Source organism: Melanostigma gelatinosum, assembly GCF_949748355.1.
Source record: "Melanostigma gelatinosum genome assembly, chromosome: 3".
NCBI classification, from domain to species: domain Eukaryota; kingdom Metazoa; phylum Chordata; class Actinopteri; order Perciformes; family Zoarcidae; genus Melanostigma; species Melanostigma gelatinosum.
The window spans coordinates 12,355,769-12,369,927 of record NC_136636.1 but is presented as its reverse complement, the minus strand read 5'-3'; the positions used below and the strand labels follow the sequence as shown (position 1 = coordinate 12,369,927).

The window sequence follows — 14,159 nt, the reverse complement described above, 5'->3', positions numbered from 1 at the left end:
GTGTAGGTTAGTACATTTTCTCGAAATTTAATTAAGAAACTGTTGCATACAGAACAGATGAAAACTGTTCTTATGTAAAAATAAATAAAATCAAGAAACCTTATCACATTAATGAAAAAAATCCTATGAATTCAGAATCTCCACAGAGGCCAGATGAAGTAGTCCAAGTGATATTCAAGTCACGTAACTGTATTTGTGTATTGGCCTATATTTATAACAATGTTGTATTTGTATCTATAAAGTTGTCACAAGCTGGGGATTAAGACATGTTTGAGATCACGTCTTCTAATTCAATCTGTTTGTGACTCACAGTCAGTGGAATTTGTAGGGTGGGACTTTTTGCTTGTAGCTATTAATGTCTTAGTCATCCAACCTTGTTCGGCACTCCTTCAGCCTCTCAGTGTGGCCATTTCCTACGAGTCTTTAGCCCTGCAGTTACAGACTTTGTAAACACGCTCTAGGAACGAAGTGTTTGTTTATGGTTGCCAGTTAAACAAACGTCCTAACAATGTCAAAAACAGCAACGGAAAGGGAGGAAATAACTTTACTCTTTTTTTATTGTGACGGGTGTTCTTTTCACAGCTCTTGTTTTATTTTGAGTATTTTATAAGGAAAGTGGGTTTGTTTATATGTAAACACATTTCTCACTGAATTTATGTGCATTTCAAATCATGCTCAAAGTAGTGTGTTGTCGGCTCACAATAATCTCCTTAAACTGCACATAACTGTTTGGATTATGAGGCCGTTTACTATATATAGCATCTCAACGTTGAACTTGGTTGAGGTGGAGCTAGGTTTGCATTATATTTGATAATCTCCTTATAGGTTTGTATGTTAAATCTGCAAAGTAACTTGTGACAAAGTGACTGATAAATGATGAAAACAACCAATGGTATGAGCATGTGTGTGTGTGTGCGCGTGTCAGAGACAAGGGAAAACGGGGTGTGCTCAGCTGTGTGAAAACATTCTCCATCATGTACCCTCCCATACCTTTCCACACTGGTTTCGACTCTTTAAAAGCTGCTGCCAGTCGTGTCTGGCAGCCTCATTATTATTTTGTCTTGGCTTGAAGGAATTACTATCCACCTTTTGACACACTGCAGTCAGTGGATCTAAACTAAGACTAAGTCCTCAGTCAACAAGTCAGTTGTCAGAGACTGGACTCTTGGCATTTATTAGTGGACGACTTTCAGAGTGAGATGCTTCTGTATTTAGACATCCTGGTGCTGCTCCTCCTGCAGCCGGCTTTGTCGAGCTCAATGGTGACGACCACACCGTCCAGAGGATGTCCCACCTGTAAATCAAAGTCCACACAGAGTCAGCCGGCTGTAGATTCAAATTCCACCGCTCCGGCCGTTGGAGAACCATGTGGGGTCTACACTCTGAGCTGCGCCCACGGTCTACGTTGTGCACCTTCACAGGATGAGCCGAGGCCCCTCCGTGCCCTTCTGGAAGGCAGGGGAGTCTGCAGTAACGCCGGCAGCGTCAGCCCGACTGCAAATGTCCAGACTGTAGGTAAGATGAAATTCAGGCTGAGGTGAGGTTCATGATTTATGGATTTTCAAAACTCACCATTTCCTGATTAATTTGCCAGTTTTTGAGAGGGTGACGTCATTACATTTCACATCTAATCAGCAAATGAGCGTTCAATCAATCCTGCTGTAATTTCATCATTAGTTTGTGATAGTTATGAGGAAATTTCAATAGAGAAACGCACCTGTTTTTACACAATGAGTTCATTTTTCCACAAATCAGTCCCAGGCGAGCTGTTGCTTAAGAACAATAGATGTAGTGCAACATCACAGTTGGCTGCATGAGACATGTGTTTATGGCTCAGTGGCCGCAGTACAACCATTGATTTTTTTTCAAGATTGGCTTCATCACATCTATTCGTGCTTTGAGTATTATTAGTTCTATAGTTCATACAAATGAATAATTGGAGCTGAGCTCACAATAAAATGAAATGAACGTTCTTTGATTTACGTAGGTAGTCACGCAGTAACAAGTTGCTAAATGTTTTTGTCTGTGTCTGATCCTAGACCCTGCAACTACTGAGGATCCAGACGACGTAACTAAACTCCATCTAATGACCTCAGTAATTCAGAGAAACAGTACATGAGTTAAACTCAATCAGACCTTCACATGTATCTGTTGAACTCTCCCTACAGGCTCCATGTCGTAAACTGCTGACTTCACTTATCAAAGGTCTTGATGCCCATTTAATTAAGTCCCATCATGATATCTACATGCCCAACTGTGACAAGCGTGGTTTCTTCCGAAAGAAGCAGGTATGTTTGCAAATAAGACGAAAGCATGTCAACAAGACTTTCCTACAGATGTGTGGTTGTATTTCCAGCTGCAAAACCAATCTTTGTTTGCTCTGTTTGGGCAGTGTTGGTCGTCTCGAGGTAAGCGACGTGGCAAGTGCTGGTGTGTGGATCAGAAGGGCATGCCAGTCTCCTCAAACGCTAAGCAGAGGGGAGGCCTGAGTTGTTAAAATGCTTGATGCCCGCACTGAAGCAGAGGAGGCTGAAGCTTCATCACCGACACGAGATAAAGATGAAGGAACACCAATACAGAGTCGAACGGAGCTCAACACATTCTCTCATTTCATTTTCCACCAGCCAGAAACCAACCAATGAAAAGCTGCTTCCAAATCAGGTGTAACTTTGTATCCTTGCGCCCTCTACTGAACATATTGGGAGTGTATTGATTAGACATTACTGTCATATCAACTGATATGAGATGTCAATGTACACTTTATCAAATGTGTATTAACAGATGACTTTTTCCAGACCGTGTCACATTGCAGCATTAGTTGCAGAAAGTTTGAGCTACACATATTCAAGTTGTTCATCTTTATGCTTCAACATTTTAACTCCATTAATATCTCTAGCCATCAACCAAGATCTTAAACAATACGATTTGGATCATTGTATCATATTTACACCTACATTTTCAGTATTTTTTTTATGATTGTATTTCTGTAATTGCTGTACATACATCTCTAGATGTAATCCTATTTATGTTACTTTGAATAAGATATTTATATTAATAGTAATCTGAATAAGTCATTTATCAGTAGTTGCCCATTAGAGCAGACACCTGAGGAATTATTTTAAAAACCTCATGCAGAATTACATGGGGGCATTGTTAAAGTTGATTTCCTTTTTTGGCATTCATGAAGAAAATGTACCTGGTTTAAACTGAGAAGGTTAAAACTGACACTGACGGGCAATATTGCAAACATGCCCACCAGAGGTAATCCATCAAGTCTTTAAAACCAGCATCACGAATGAAGAAGAAGGAGAAGAAGAAGGCACTGCCCAACATGTGTTTATATGCATCAATGCAAGGTTGAACAGTAACACTCACATGTAACGTCATAAGTCATATTTATTATTCAACAGAAAGAAGATTAAATGCATTTTGAGATCAAACTCTATGCGAATCGGGGCTGCAATAAAACCATTATGACAGTGTATCATCTGCGTACATATAGTTGCAGAAAGAATGATGTTTGTAATAACTTGTGCAACATTTAGCCTGTGTGAGAAATGAATAGATACAAATGCATTTTGCAACAGTCAATTACAGCCTTGTAATAAAAACTACTTTCCTTAAATTGTTCCGTTTTTGTTGTGACTGTTGTATTTGACTTTATTATACTGAGAGGTGTTTGTAAAATGTTGCCCTCATCATTTAGATGAAGTTATAAAATATGAAATACACTTTATGACAGTGGCTCCAATCCAAACCACGTGAGTCCCAAAATAAATCAAAGGGGTGATTTAGAATTTGTAACTTATAAGGGGGAAAACAAATGTCATGTCTTTATGCCTCATGAATCCTTCAAATTAAGAAATGACAAAAAGCAAAACTGCTCATAACTTAAGTTACACTTTAACACAAAGTCACCACTAACTGCAGTTACACACAGGTATCTACTTTTACAAAACTATTGTATTGTTATATTTGTATATAGGCTAAGAGGAAAAACGTTTTTCTTTGAGTGGCAAATAACATGCAAAGGCATTCTGTAATCTAGATAAAGGCCAGCGGTGGGAGATGTGTTCTGATCTTTTACTGAAGTAGCCCGAAAGTAGCAACATACTCAAGCATATTTTAAAGTGAAATTAGCCTGCGTGAGTAAATATACTTCGTTACTGTACCTCTCACACTCACGAGCCGAGTACAGTATTTGCCTGCACATTGTTTCATCATACCGACTGCAATGCTGATTTTGTCCCGAGGTCGTCGGTGTTTGATTTCATTGTTGCTGCACAGACTCGACCACCAGTGTCCGGACCTGGAGGTGTAAGTCGGTTCACAGCACCAGCAGGTTCTCCTAGACAAGGCGGACTTCAGGCTACTTTACATAGACAGGACGCCACGGATGACAAGCCAAACCCTGCTCACAGACTGAGGCATACGGGTGAAAAGTGCGATGTCTTCTCCCGGTGCCACCTCCAACCCTTTAAACACTCTGGCGCCCAAAAGGAAAACCAAGAAGAAGCACTTTGTGCAGCAGAAAGTGGAGGTTTTCCGAGGCAGTGACCCCGCGTTGAGCGTGCTGATGTGGGGAGTCAATCACTCGGTAGGTACGTGCAGCTGCTTACCGGGAGTGTTATATAGATGCATACCTGTGCGTGAATATGTTCATTAACTGTGCATCTATTGATCATGCGCAGATTAATGACCTGAGCCATGTGCCTGTACCTGTCATGCTGCTTCCAGACGACTTCAAAGCCAGCACCAAGATCAAAGTCAGCAACCACCTCTTCAACAAGTACTGTGCTCCACTCAACTCTGTCGGTCTCATTGTAGGAACCTTCATCCTGCTCCCTGTGATTTGCACACATTTGTGTGGCTCCTGTGATTTATATGCCTGCCTGTGCTTATCAGAAATTACACCCCCCCCCCCCCCTTTAGAGAACGATACTGTTTGTTTTACACTAACAATACCTTTAATACTACCACGGCTACAGCCATTATAGATAATAATAAATAGCCATAAAGATGAAAGAACTATTCATTTAGCTTGTCTGGACGTTGGGGTGCAGTGTGGATATTTGTCTATATGTAAAAGAAGGAAACTATGAGTTTAAAATGCATTTGTTTCAGTGGTTGTGAAACAGAAAATTCATGAATTGCATACAAACAAGAGATAAAACCGCTAAATTGATAAATTAAACAGAAAACGTTGTGGGGCTCACAGACGATAAGAGTCAGCAAAACAAAATATAAGACAAAGCCTGTTTTAAAATCACAACTATTTATAAAAGCTGTGCTACACCGTCTGCCCCGAGGTTCAGCTTCTATACGGATGGAGTCTAGAAAATTTGAGTGGCTTTCAATAATCCTTTAATCCACAGAGGAATCCAGGTTGTGTAAGGATTTATAAACAGAGGAACAATGAAATATGTTTTCTCAAGTTCAAAAAGCTGTCACCTGGTGAGATTAACTTGAGTGTTTGTCATGTTGCTTGATGTGGAAAAAAACTTAAGACGTAAATAGTTTTAACATAATGATGCAATTGTCAATTTGTACAGTTAAAAAAACAGCAGGTTTGACACCAGCGAGCCATTAAACACACAAGTAATTCATGTTTTAGTGTCATTATAGAAAGCACATATACTGTATTTGTTAATTAATAAACACGATTTGTTATTGGTTACTATCTCGGCTGCATTTAATCATGTGAACTGTGTGATGAAGTGATTTGAACATGCTATTTGTGTGCACTGTATACTTGTGCTGCAAGAAAGAAAAGAGAAAGAGAGATCCATTTCTTAGAGTTCTATGGAATGAAGCACCGGCAGCTCTTGTATGGCTCCCAGTCAACTACATTTACTTATCAGAAGCTGTGTGAGGAATGTTGCAGCATGAGAACGTTGTTCTTATTTCATGTATTTGTTCCTCAGAGAGAATCTTCCGGGACAGTTCAAATTCAAAGACTACTGTCCACAAGTGTTCAGAAACCTGAGAGAACGCTTTGGAATCGAGGACCAAGATTACCAGGTACAACTGTAACCTCATCGCAAATCAACATTTGAAAAAAAAACATGGACAAAAACAAGATACTTCCTGTAAAGAGATGATGAAAAACAGACCTTCACAAACACAAAGCATCCAAGGTTTTTTAGTGTTTGGTATTTTCTGCTTGTACTGAGCCGCTCCCTTCTACATTTGCATTTCTTTGTGTCATATTTGCATGTGCCAGGTGGCAGACAGAGTGTCATCTTCTGTTCAGCTCGCTGCACATTTGCTTAGCACACAATTACTACGTGAGGCATATGTGCTGATAAAAGTTTTATTTCCGCACATCTACAAGAGCGATGCAGCGAATGTCTTGAAACAAAGCACGTATCAGAGAAAAATGCTTTTTGTTTTTGTTTTGGCATGATAATACAAACACAACTGTGCCGTACATACATTTAAACTTAGAAGAAGAGTGATACATAAGGGAAGCTAAGGGGAAATTCACACAATGTAAAATAATACACAGAAATGATTGGATAATATTAATACTGCACAGGATAGGCTTAATAAATAACAATTTGTGTTGGAAATAAGTAGTAAATGGCCACTTTTATACTCTGCATTTCAACCAACTCTTCTGGAGAACAACTTTGGAGTATCTCAGCAGCTGGTGGGGAAGGAAATTGCCGTTATCGCCAAGATTATATTTATTAGGCGACTGAACCCAAATACACTGCATACCAATTTCAGTTTTCATCCATGTATCACTATGGCTGCTATCGGACAATACTGAAATACTGGAAAACACCCAAATCTGCAGAAATGAAAGAATAGACAAGCTCCATGATTAAAAACAGTTGTGTATGAGTGTAAGCTTCACAGATGAAGAGCAAAAACAAGAAATAATCATGCAATTATCAGCATGTCCCTTATAGTATTGAATTATTATAACATGTTTTATCAGTACTATGTTTGTTTTTTTACTTTGTACCTTTCATTGTGGTTTTTGATACCACTGGCAATAAGAAATGTCTCACAAAAATGAGACACTGTACTGACTCATATACCAAAGATAAAAAAAAAAAGAATTACAAAAAATGTGTTAAACAGGTACAGGATGAAATTTGACCCTTTGCATTTAACCTAACTTTTATTTCAGGAGCATTTTTCAAGATGTCCCATCTGTTTGCATTAGAGAGAGTGTTTCAGAGGACACCGGTGTCATAGATTTAAAAGGTTTCACTGGGCAGATGTATTGTACAGCTGATGTCACATGTTGCCACTGCTCAGAGATGACATCCTCTCTCTCACCAACAGGTGTCTCTGGCCCGCAGTCCTCCACTAAAAGACCAAGAGGGGCAAGGCGTGAAGCTGCTGCTGACGTCATACGACCGCACTTTGGTTGTAAAAGAAATCTCCAGTGAGGAGGTGGAGGGAATGCACAACATCCTCTCTGAGTATCACCAGGTAGGACTGACTCAGGGTGCAAAGCTTACCTATGGGAGGAGGTTTACCGTGAACCAAACATTATCTTTGTTCATCCATTTTCTAGTCTGTCATTTACTCCAGGCAGTAAATTCTGGGGATACACTTCATTAGTCACATGTGATTAACTCGTTTTGTGTCTTTTGTATACAAGGAGAAAACGTACTATTTCTGTGATAACCCTGGTTGCCATGGCAACGGTTTTACAACATCAAAGCGAAAGGATGAGTGTTTGAATTTCAAACAGAGAGGGCTTTCTTTCTACAAGTAATGATACACGATCAGAGCTCGCGTTTTAACATTTCAATTTGGGTTTATAAAGATGTGTTGAATAAAGCAAAGACACACACTGTGATGACTGTTTCTGTTTGACATCTATAAACGAGCAAACTGATGGAAAAGATGCACTCTCTCTAAAGAGAATAATATTTGGACCAGGACCCTGAATCTGAGGCTAAATACAATGTAGCCATTATTTTTATTATTTCCTTTTCCTACTCTTAACATGTTAAAATGTCCTCTGTAAAAAGGCCAATGGCAAAGAAAAAATATTTGAAGACAAAGCCTATCCCATAAAAGACTTATAATTCAAGGTCCGCTGGTGAGCTTTTTCTAGAGCCTTGAACTGCATCTCATGATCTTCATCAGTGGTTGAAATTACATCCAGACTTTGTTTAACCACCACAAAGCAAATTGTCAATTTTTTGGGCAGGTGGTGACAGAAGTTATTCTGGAGCCTTGAAACCCAGAATGTAATATGGCACTTAAATGCACTGAATGGGTTTAGTTTTGACGGACAATATTATTGTATGTCATTTAAGCAATAAGAATGTTGATTGTACGTGATTCCATGATTAATCTATAAAATAATGCTAGAATACTCGATAAATAAAGAAACAAATGTTATGTTTACATTCAGTGTTACCCACCAAAACACGTTGTTTGTATCCTTGAGTCTCACAAATGTCTTTCATGCATTTTCTTTCACATAAAAAATAAAGCAGATTAAATCCAGCAGTGCTTACATCCTTGTTGACTTGCTCCCAGTCTTCTTCTCTGCCTTTTTCTGGCGCATTGTAGCTTTGCTTAGCGCGTTACTGCCACCAGTAGATCTGTTTGGTGTGAAACCACTGGCAGGACTGTGCATCGCATCCCTTGCCTGTTCGCACAAGAGCAAACACAATGTGGGCACATTCACTGCCTCATACCGCTGGGTTGATGTGTCCTTTATTTTCCCATCATTCATTGTCTATTCACTGCTGTTCCCTTCTAGCATATCGTGACCTGCCACGGCAGCACGCTGCTCCCTCAGTTCCTGGCCATGTACAGAGTCACTGTGGAGAGCGAGGACACATACCTGTTGGTTATGAGGAACATGTTCAGCCACAGACTGCACGTACACAGGAAGTATGACCTCAAGGTAAACCCTGCAGGGGGCGTGTAGCTGAACATTCAGAGACCGTAATCAGTATGGACAACTTATTGTTAATGGCACATCAGCAGTCTGGTGCGTCGGAGCATCTGCTGTGTTTTTTGTCTTGCCTCAGCTCATTTTGCCACCAGGTGGTTGGAATCATGGCTGTTCATGTGTCACGTGTGAAGACATTCACCGACTCTCAGCGGCTTGTGATTGTAGCATTTGTTTTGTGAAGTACCGTCTGAATATGGTTTCTGTGGTATTTCTTTTCTCTCCTCAGGGGTCCCTGGTGTCTCGTGGAGCAAGTTTTAAAGAGAAGGTAAGATCAAATTATTGTAAAGGTTGTATGACAAGCTCTGCTCAAACTGTACTTTCTGCTGCCCTACAAATGTGTTGATTATTGGCAATTTGCTAAAGGGATGCAGAGACATTTGTTTTCTCTAACAAGCAAGCATGAGTGTTGTCTTTAAGAGTTTTTTTAGTTTACTGTATTTGACAACATTTAAATACAATACAGTACAATTACAGGGATACATTGTCAGGGATAACACGACAAAGTAACTTATTTCCATCCAGTTATTGGCATAAACGTTTATTTGTAATCCCGATTTTAAACCATGTCGTTATTTGAAGAAGCAGACTCTGTTTGACCTTTTTCTTAAAGGCTTGTGGGTTACACCTCCTTAACAGAGAAGGCAGTTTATTCCACTATACGTAGCACCAGCAGAGATGAAAAAATCTTACCCATCATGGTTTTGAATCGATAAAGGTTCAGGTTAGCTATCCTAGCTCTGGTATTGTGATTATAAACTTCTTCTAACTACTTCATTGTCGAGTTAACTGGCTGCTTTGCCATTTAAGATATGTGTCCTCAACTGGGAGACAGTGGAGCTGAGACTTGCCCATATGACTCCTACAATCCAGCCCGAGTACGACTCAAGTTTTTATTTCAAGGCTTTATTCAGTACCATGCACTAAGGGCATAGTCCAAATGACACTGTATCATCATGCAATGGTTTGTATGATATCTGATAGAAATGGGTTTTTTTGTGCGTTTTCCTACGAAAGTCCAGCAACACAGATCAGTTCACCTGCACCCCTGCAGTGCAGAACTTGTTTAAGCAACAAACCTACTGTATACTGCCACAGTTACTATATATGGCTTTACTAGTTAAAGTAAAAAATGTTGCCAGGTTCAGTATTTCTTAAAAAACGATTTTCTGGTCAACAGTTTTTAAAGGCAGTGATTTAGTACTGCACTCCCATAAAAATGCTGGATCCTACATTTCCTGTAATGTGACTCCCACTCAGACATTGCCAACTCAACTCTTTTCACAGGCCTATTGGTATTTCTTCTGAAGAGTAAACTGGCTTTTACTTGATGTTGTGGAGGTATTTATATGCATTTTTCTGAGCAGCAAAATCTGCTAAAAAATGGGTTTCGTCAAAGTGGTGAAGAACAAGTCCTACTTCAGGAGATATCAAGATTAGCACCCTCTTGAACCAGTGCCATGGTCATTTTCTAACAAAAAATTAGAAACATTAAAACCCTGGTAAGAGTTATACCTCTTTGTTGTAAGCTTAACAAGGATAACTTAACATATATACTTATTGAAATATGTGACTGAGGGCACAGTGTGAAAGCACATTTTCTATATTGTATGTGATTGTTGATGTTTGTGACAAATGTGTGTTTTCAGAAATGTCTTCACAGAAAAGTCACTGAGCAATAGACTTTAAATAACATCAGAACCCCTCTGTTTGGCTTGACCCCGATAAGAAAAGACTGGAAAATAACAGCAGGGCTGTGGAAACCTTTCATTTTTCCAACTGTGTTGATTCTGAAAACAAGATTTGGAGTAATGCTATTTGACTTTCATGTCACTGGAAATAGGATGGCAATTTTTTTAATGGAGTATTTGCACCCGGGAGACAGTACACAAATAGTCACATGGCAGCTATTCAGCTATTTACACCGGGCCAAGTTGGATATGCCACTTAATTTAGCAATAGTTAGCTAGCCAAAAGGTTTTCTGGCAGAACGATTTAGTAGTAGTGGTAATAATAACAATAATAATAGTAGTAGTATAAAGCGTAACAAAGTATGTGTCGGGAGTAGGTGGTGGTGGATGAATGGGTCAAATTGAATGCCGAGAGCGAATAGCATTGTTGGCTTCTGACACCTGAGTTATAATAGCATCTGCCTTATTTATTGAAAAGAATACTCATGAATATTGTGATCGCTAGGCTAAATGTAAATTCACAGTTGATGACCTTCACTCTTCATTTCCAGGTGAAGGAGCTGCCCACGTATAAAGATGTAGACTTCAGGAATAACATGCAAAAAGTTTATGTCAGCGACGAGGAGAAGGAAAAGATCGTGGATAAGCTAAACAGAGATATCGAGGTAAGAAAACACTGTCGAAGAAGCATGCGAGCGTTGTTTTTTATCTGACATAATTTGTCTTCTTACTGCAGTTTCTGGTGCGTATGAGGGTGATGGACTACAGCCTGCTGCTGGGCATCCATGACGTTGAGCGGGCTGAGAGGGAGGAGGAGGAGGAGGAGATGGAGTCGTCCTATGAAGAGGACGAGGAGGATGAAAACAGCTTGGCTCCCCCTCCAGGATCCACCTCACCTGAGGGTATCGGTGGCTACATGAACTCCTTCAAACCAATGGGTCCCGGAGAATTTGACCCTTACGTGGATGTGTACGCTATTCAGAGCGCTGTAGGTGAGTCCTGACAACTGAGAGACGTCCGGTGAATTTAAGTAGGTTATAAGAGCCCTGTGCTGTATTCAACCTCATCTCATGCTGGCATGCAGCAGATAATATATGTTCATAACACTCACCAAATGCTGTGAATCACTCCCATGTAGGCGCACAACAGAGGGAGGTGTATTTTATGGGTCTGATTGACGTGCTGACACAGTACGACACCAAGAAGAAAGCTGCTCACGCTGCCAAAGCTGTCAAACACGGGGTGAGAAACCAGCAGCCTTTAAAGGGATCGGTTGGCATATGTGGTCTTTACATCTCTATCCTTGAAAGTGTAAAGGGTTGCTTTCATTGTATATTCAGTTGTCTCTAATCGACTGTGTGTGTGTGTGTGTGTGTGTGTGTGTGTGTGTGTGTGTGTGTGTGTGTGTGTGTGTGTGTGTGTGTGTGTGTGTGTGTGTGTGTGTGTGGGTGTGTGTGTGTGTTTGCAGGCAGGAGCAGAAATCTCAACAGTTCATCCAGAGCAGTACGCTAAACGTTTCCGGGAGTTCATCACAAAGATCTTTGCCTAGTTCAATGATTCAGTCTCATCATCATTTAATACAAGAGGGGTCTCACGATGCAATACTTATGTATTCTCAAACCAACATCTCGAAGCACTTAAGATGTTCTGTTAATCTCTAAAATGCATCCACTGTGCATTTACTTGGAATGAAGAACTGGAATTTGCAGAGAGGAGAAAAAGTCTTCTTAATTTATTCTTGAATTAGTTTTCTTTTGTTTTCAGTTTTGGCAATACTCCACCCCCGAACTCAGTGGGAGGCAGAGATGATGAGAGAAACACATTTTCTCAACACATTAAATGTGTTGCAAGTCTCAATTGCTGCACGTTGGGAGATATATTTATGATTTGCTCCGAAATATTAATGTATTACTCCTTCTTTTCCCACCAGTGACAACACTTGAATAATGAGGGCAAATCTACAGGGTCTAAATGATGAACAATACAAAGTGCATCTCCTATTAATCAGCAATGTGTAAATTAGACTGTAAAGACTGATGTTGCCAAATGCGGTTTGAAATAAACAGCACCAACATATCAAAGTGAATGAGATACCAGCTGGTAAATACTGACAGATTCCATTAATAGGAAAATATGTTACATTGAAAATTGAATATTTAACAATCTAACAGGTAAGTAATACATGAATATATCTAAATCAAGAAGAAATGTTGTTGATCAGCGAATGTATCATCAGTTATGATATGATTATCTGCTATTAAAACCTGTTATCACAAAGAGTACATTTTTTTTGTTATCCTAAAAGAAATCACTAAAGAAATACACATTTGCCATTATTTGTAAATAAATTAGTTAAAATTGAATGAGGTACAAATAGCATGATGTTTGTGTTTTTAAAGACTAAAACTGAAAGGATTTACTTGCACATTTCCAGTCGTGCTGAAGGGCTTCACTCAGCTCAGCGTTCGGTATTTATTGTGCTACATAGCAGTGCAATGCTTCCATTAAAGCTACACATGCTTGCATCATCGGAACGGCACCATGGCACACAAATTATTCAACTGTAAGTTGGTCAAAGAGCCTTTATGTCAAAGGATCCAGCATCATGTTGTAGCCCTTATTTGACCTTTTAACAACATAATGTACCCACCTGAGTGAAGTATCAAAGGAATCAGAGAGTTATGATCGGTGTATCTCTGACAAGTGAATGTGAGTTTTACAAATTGTGATTCATGGCAGTGCATGTGTTTTTCTTAAATGTATTCTCAGTGGTAAAGCATTCATTGTTGTCCTTATTAGTTCCTCTCCCCTGTCCCAGTCCTCCTGGCACAGATTCCTGAATCTTCTTCTGGGATTATCACGAGGATTTCACTCTTAATAATTGAGAGGACAAACGGGCAGAGGAGGGACAAGCATGTAGAATAACTCCAAAATGCCTTTTATTAGTTTATATTGTTCATACTGTAGTGAATATTGTGGTTAGCAACACTATAGCATGTCCTTGCTTGTGGTCCCAGAGGTGTGTGCAGGCAAACCGGCCCTGATTTAAGAGTATTGTAGAGCAACGAAAGTCATAAATAATGCATGTATCCTATCTGGGATTCAGATCCACTCCAAAATGTAATAGGTTCTTCCTTAGCCCATGCTTCACCCTTACACTAAGTTTCATGAAAATTTGTCGTTTTTTCCGTAATCCTGCAGACAAACAGTCAAACCAAAAACATTACCTCCTTGGCGGAGGTAACGAGGTCCATCTCCTATGAGGAACAACCTTCTTGTTGTTGATTTTTCGCGATTTTACGTGTCTATTTGCTTTCCTTTTAATACTCTGAGTGCTATAAACCAAATGCCGCTGACAAAATTCTGTTGAGAAACATAGACAGTAGTTTCAGTCGGTCAAAATAAATAACAGGTTTATTGTGTATTTGAGTAAACTGTTCCTTTATGATGTATGCAAACCTTATATTTGTTGATATTTCAATGTAGTTCATGAACATCGACATCTAAACATCTTATCAATCTATAAACATTCC

General features: G+C 39.6%; 2 protein-coding genes across 2 annotated transcripts; both read left to right on the top strand.

Annotated features, from left to right (window-relative positions):
- The first annotated feature begins 1,093 nt into the window (after positions 1-1,093).
- On the top strand, positions 1,094-3,549 carry LOC306797556 (insulin-like growth factor-binding protein 6). Its single transcript, XM_079296893.1, has 4 exons — positions 1,094-1,515; positions 2,040-2,068; positions 2,169-2,288; positions 2,393-3,549. The coding sequence occupies exons 1-4, from the start codon at positions 1,200-1,202 to the stop codon at positions 2,495-2,497; spliced, it is 570 nt and encodes a 189-aa protein (XP_079153019.1). The 5' UTR covers positions 1,094-1,199; the 3' UTR covers positions 2,498-3,549.
- Positions 3,550-4,447: 898 nt separating this feature from the next.
- On the top strand, positions 4,448-12,175 carry LOC306775921 (phosphatidylinositol 5-phosphate 4-kinase type-2 gamma-like; the record flags this gene model as incomplete). Its single annotated transcript, XM_079266490.1, has 10 exons — positions 4,448-4,597; positions 4,692-4,789; positions 5,925-6,021; positions 7,300-7,449; positions 8,741-8,887; positions 9,165-9,203; positions 11,178-11,291; positions 11,363-11,618; positions 11,765-11,868; positions 12,095-12,175. The coding sequence occupies 10 exons, from the start codon at positions 4,448-4,450 to the stop codon at positions 12,173-12,175; spliced, it is 1,236 nt and encodes a 411-aa protein (XP_079122616.1).
- Between the last annotated feature and the right edge of the window lie 1,984 nt (positions 12,176-14,159).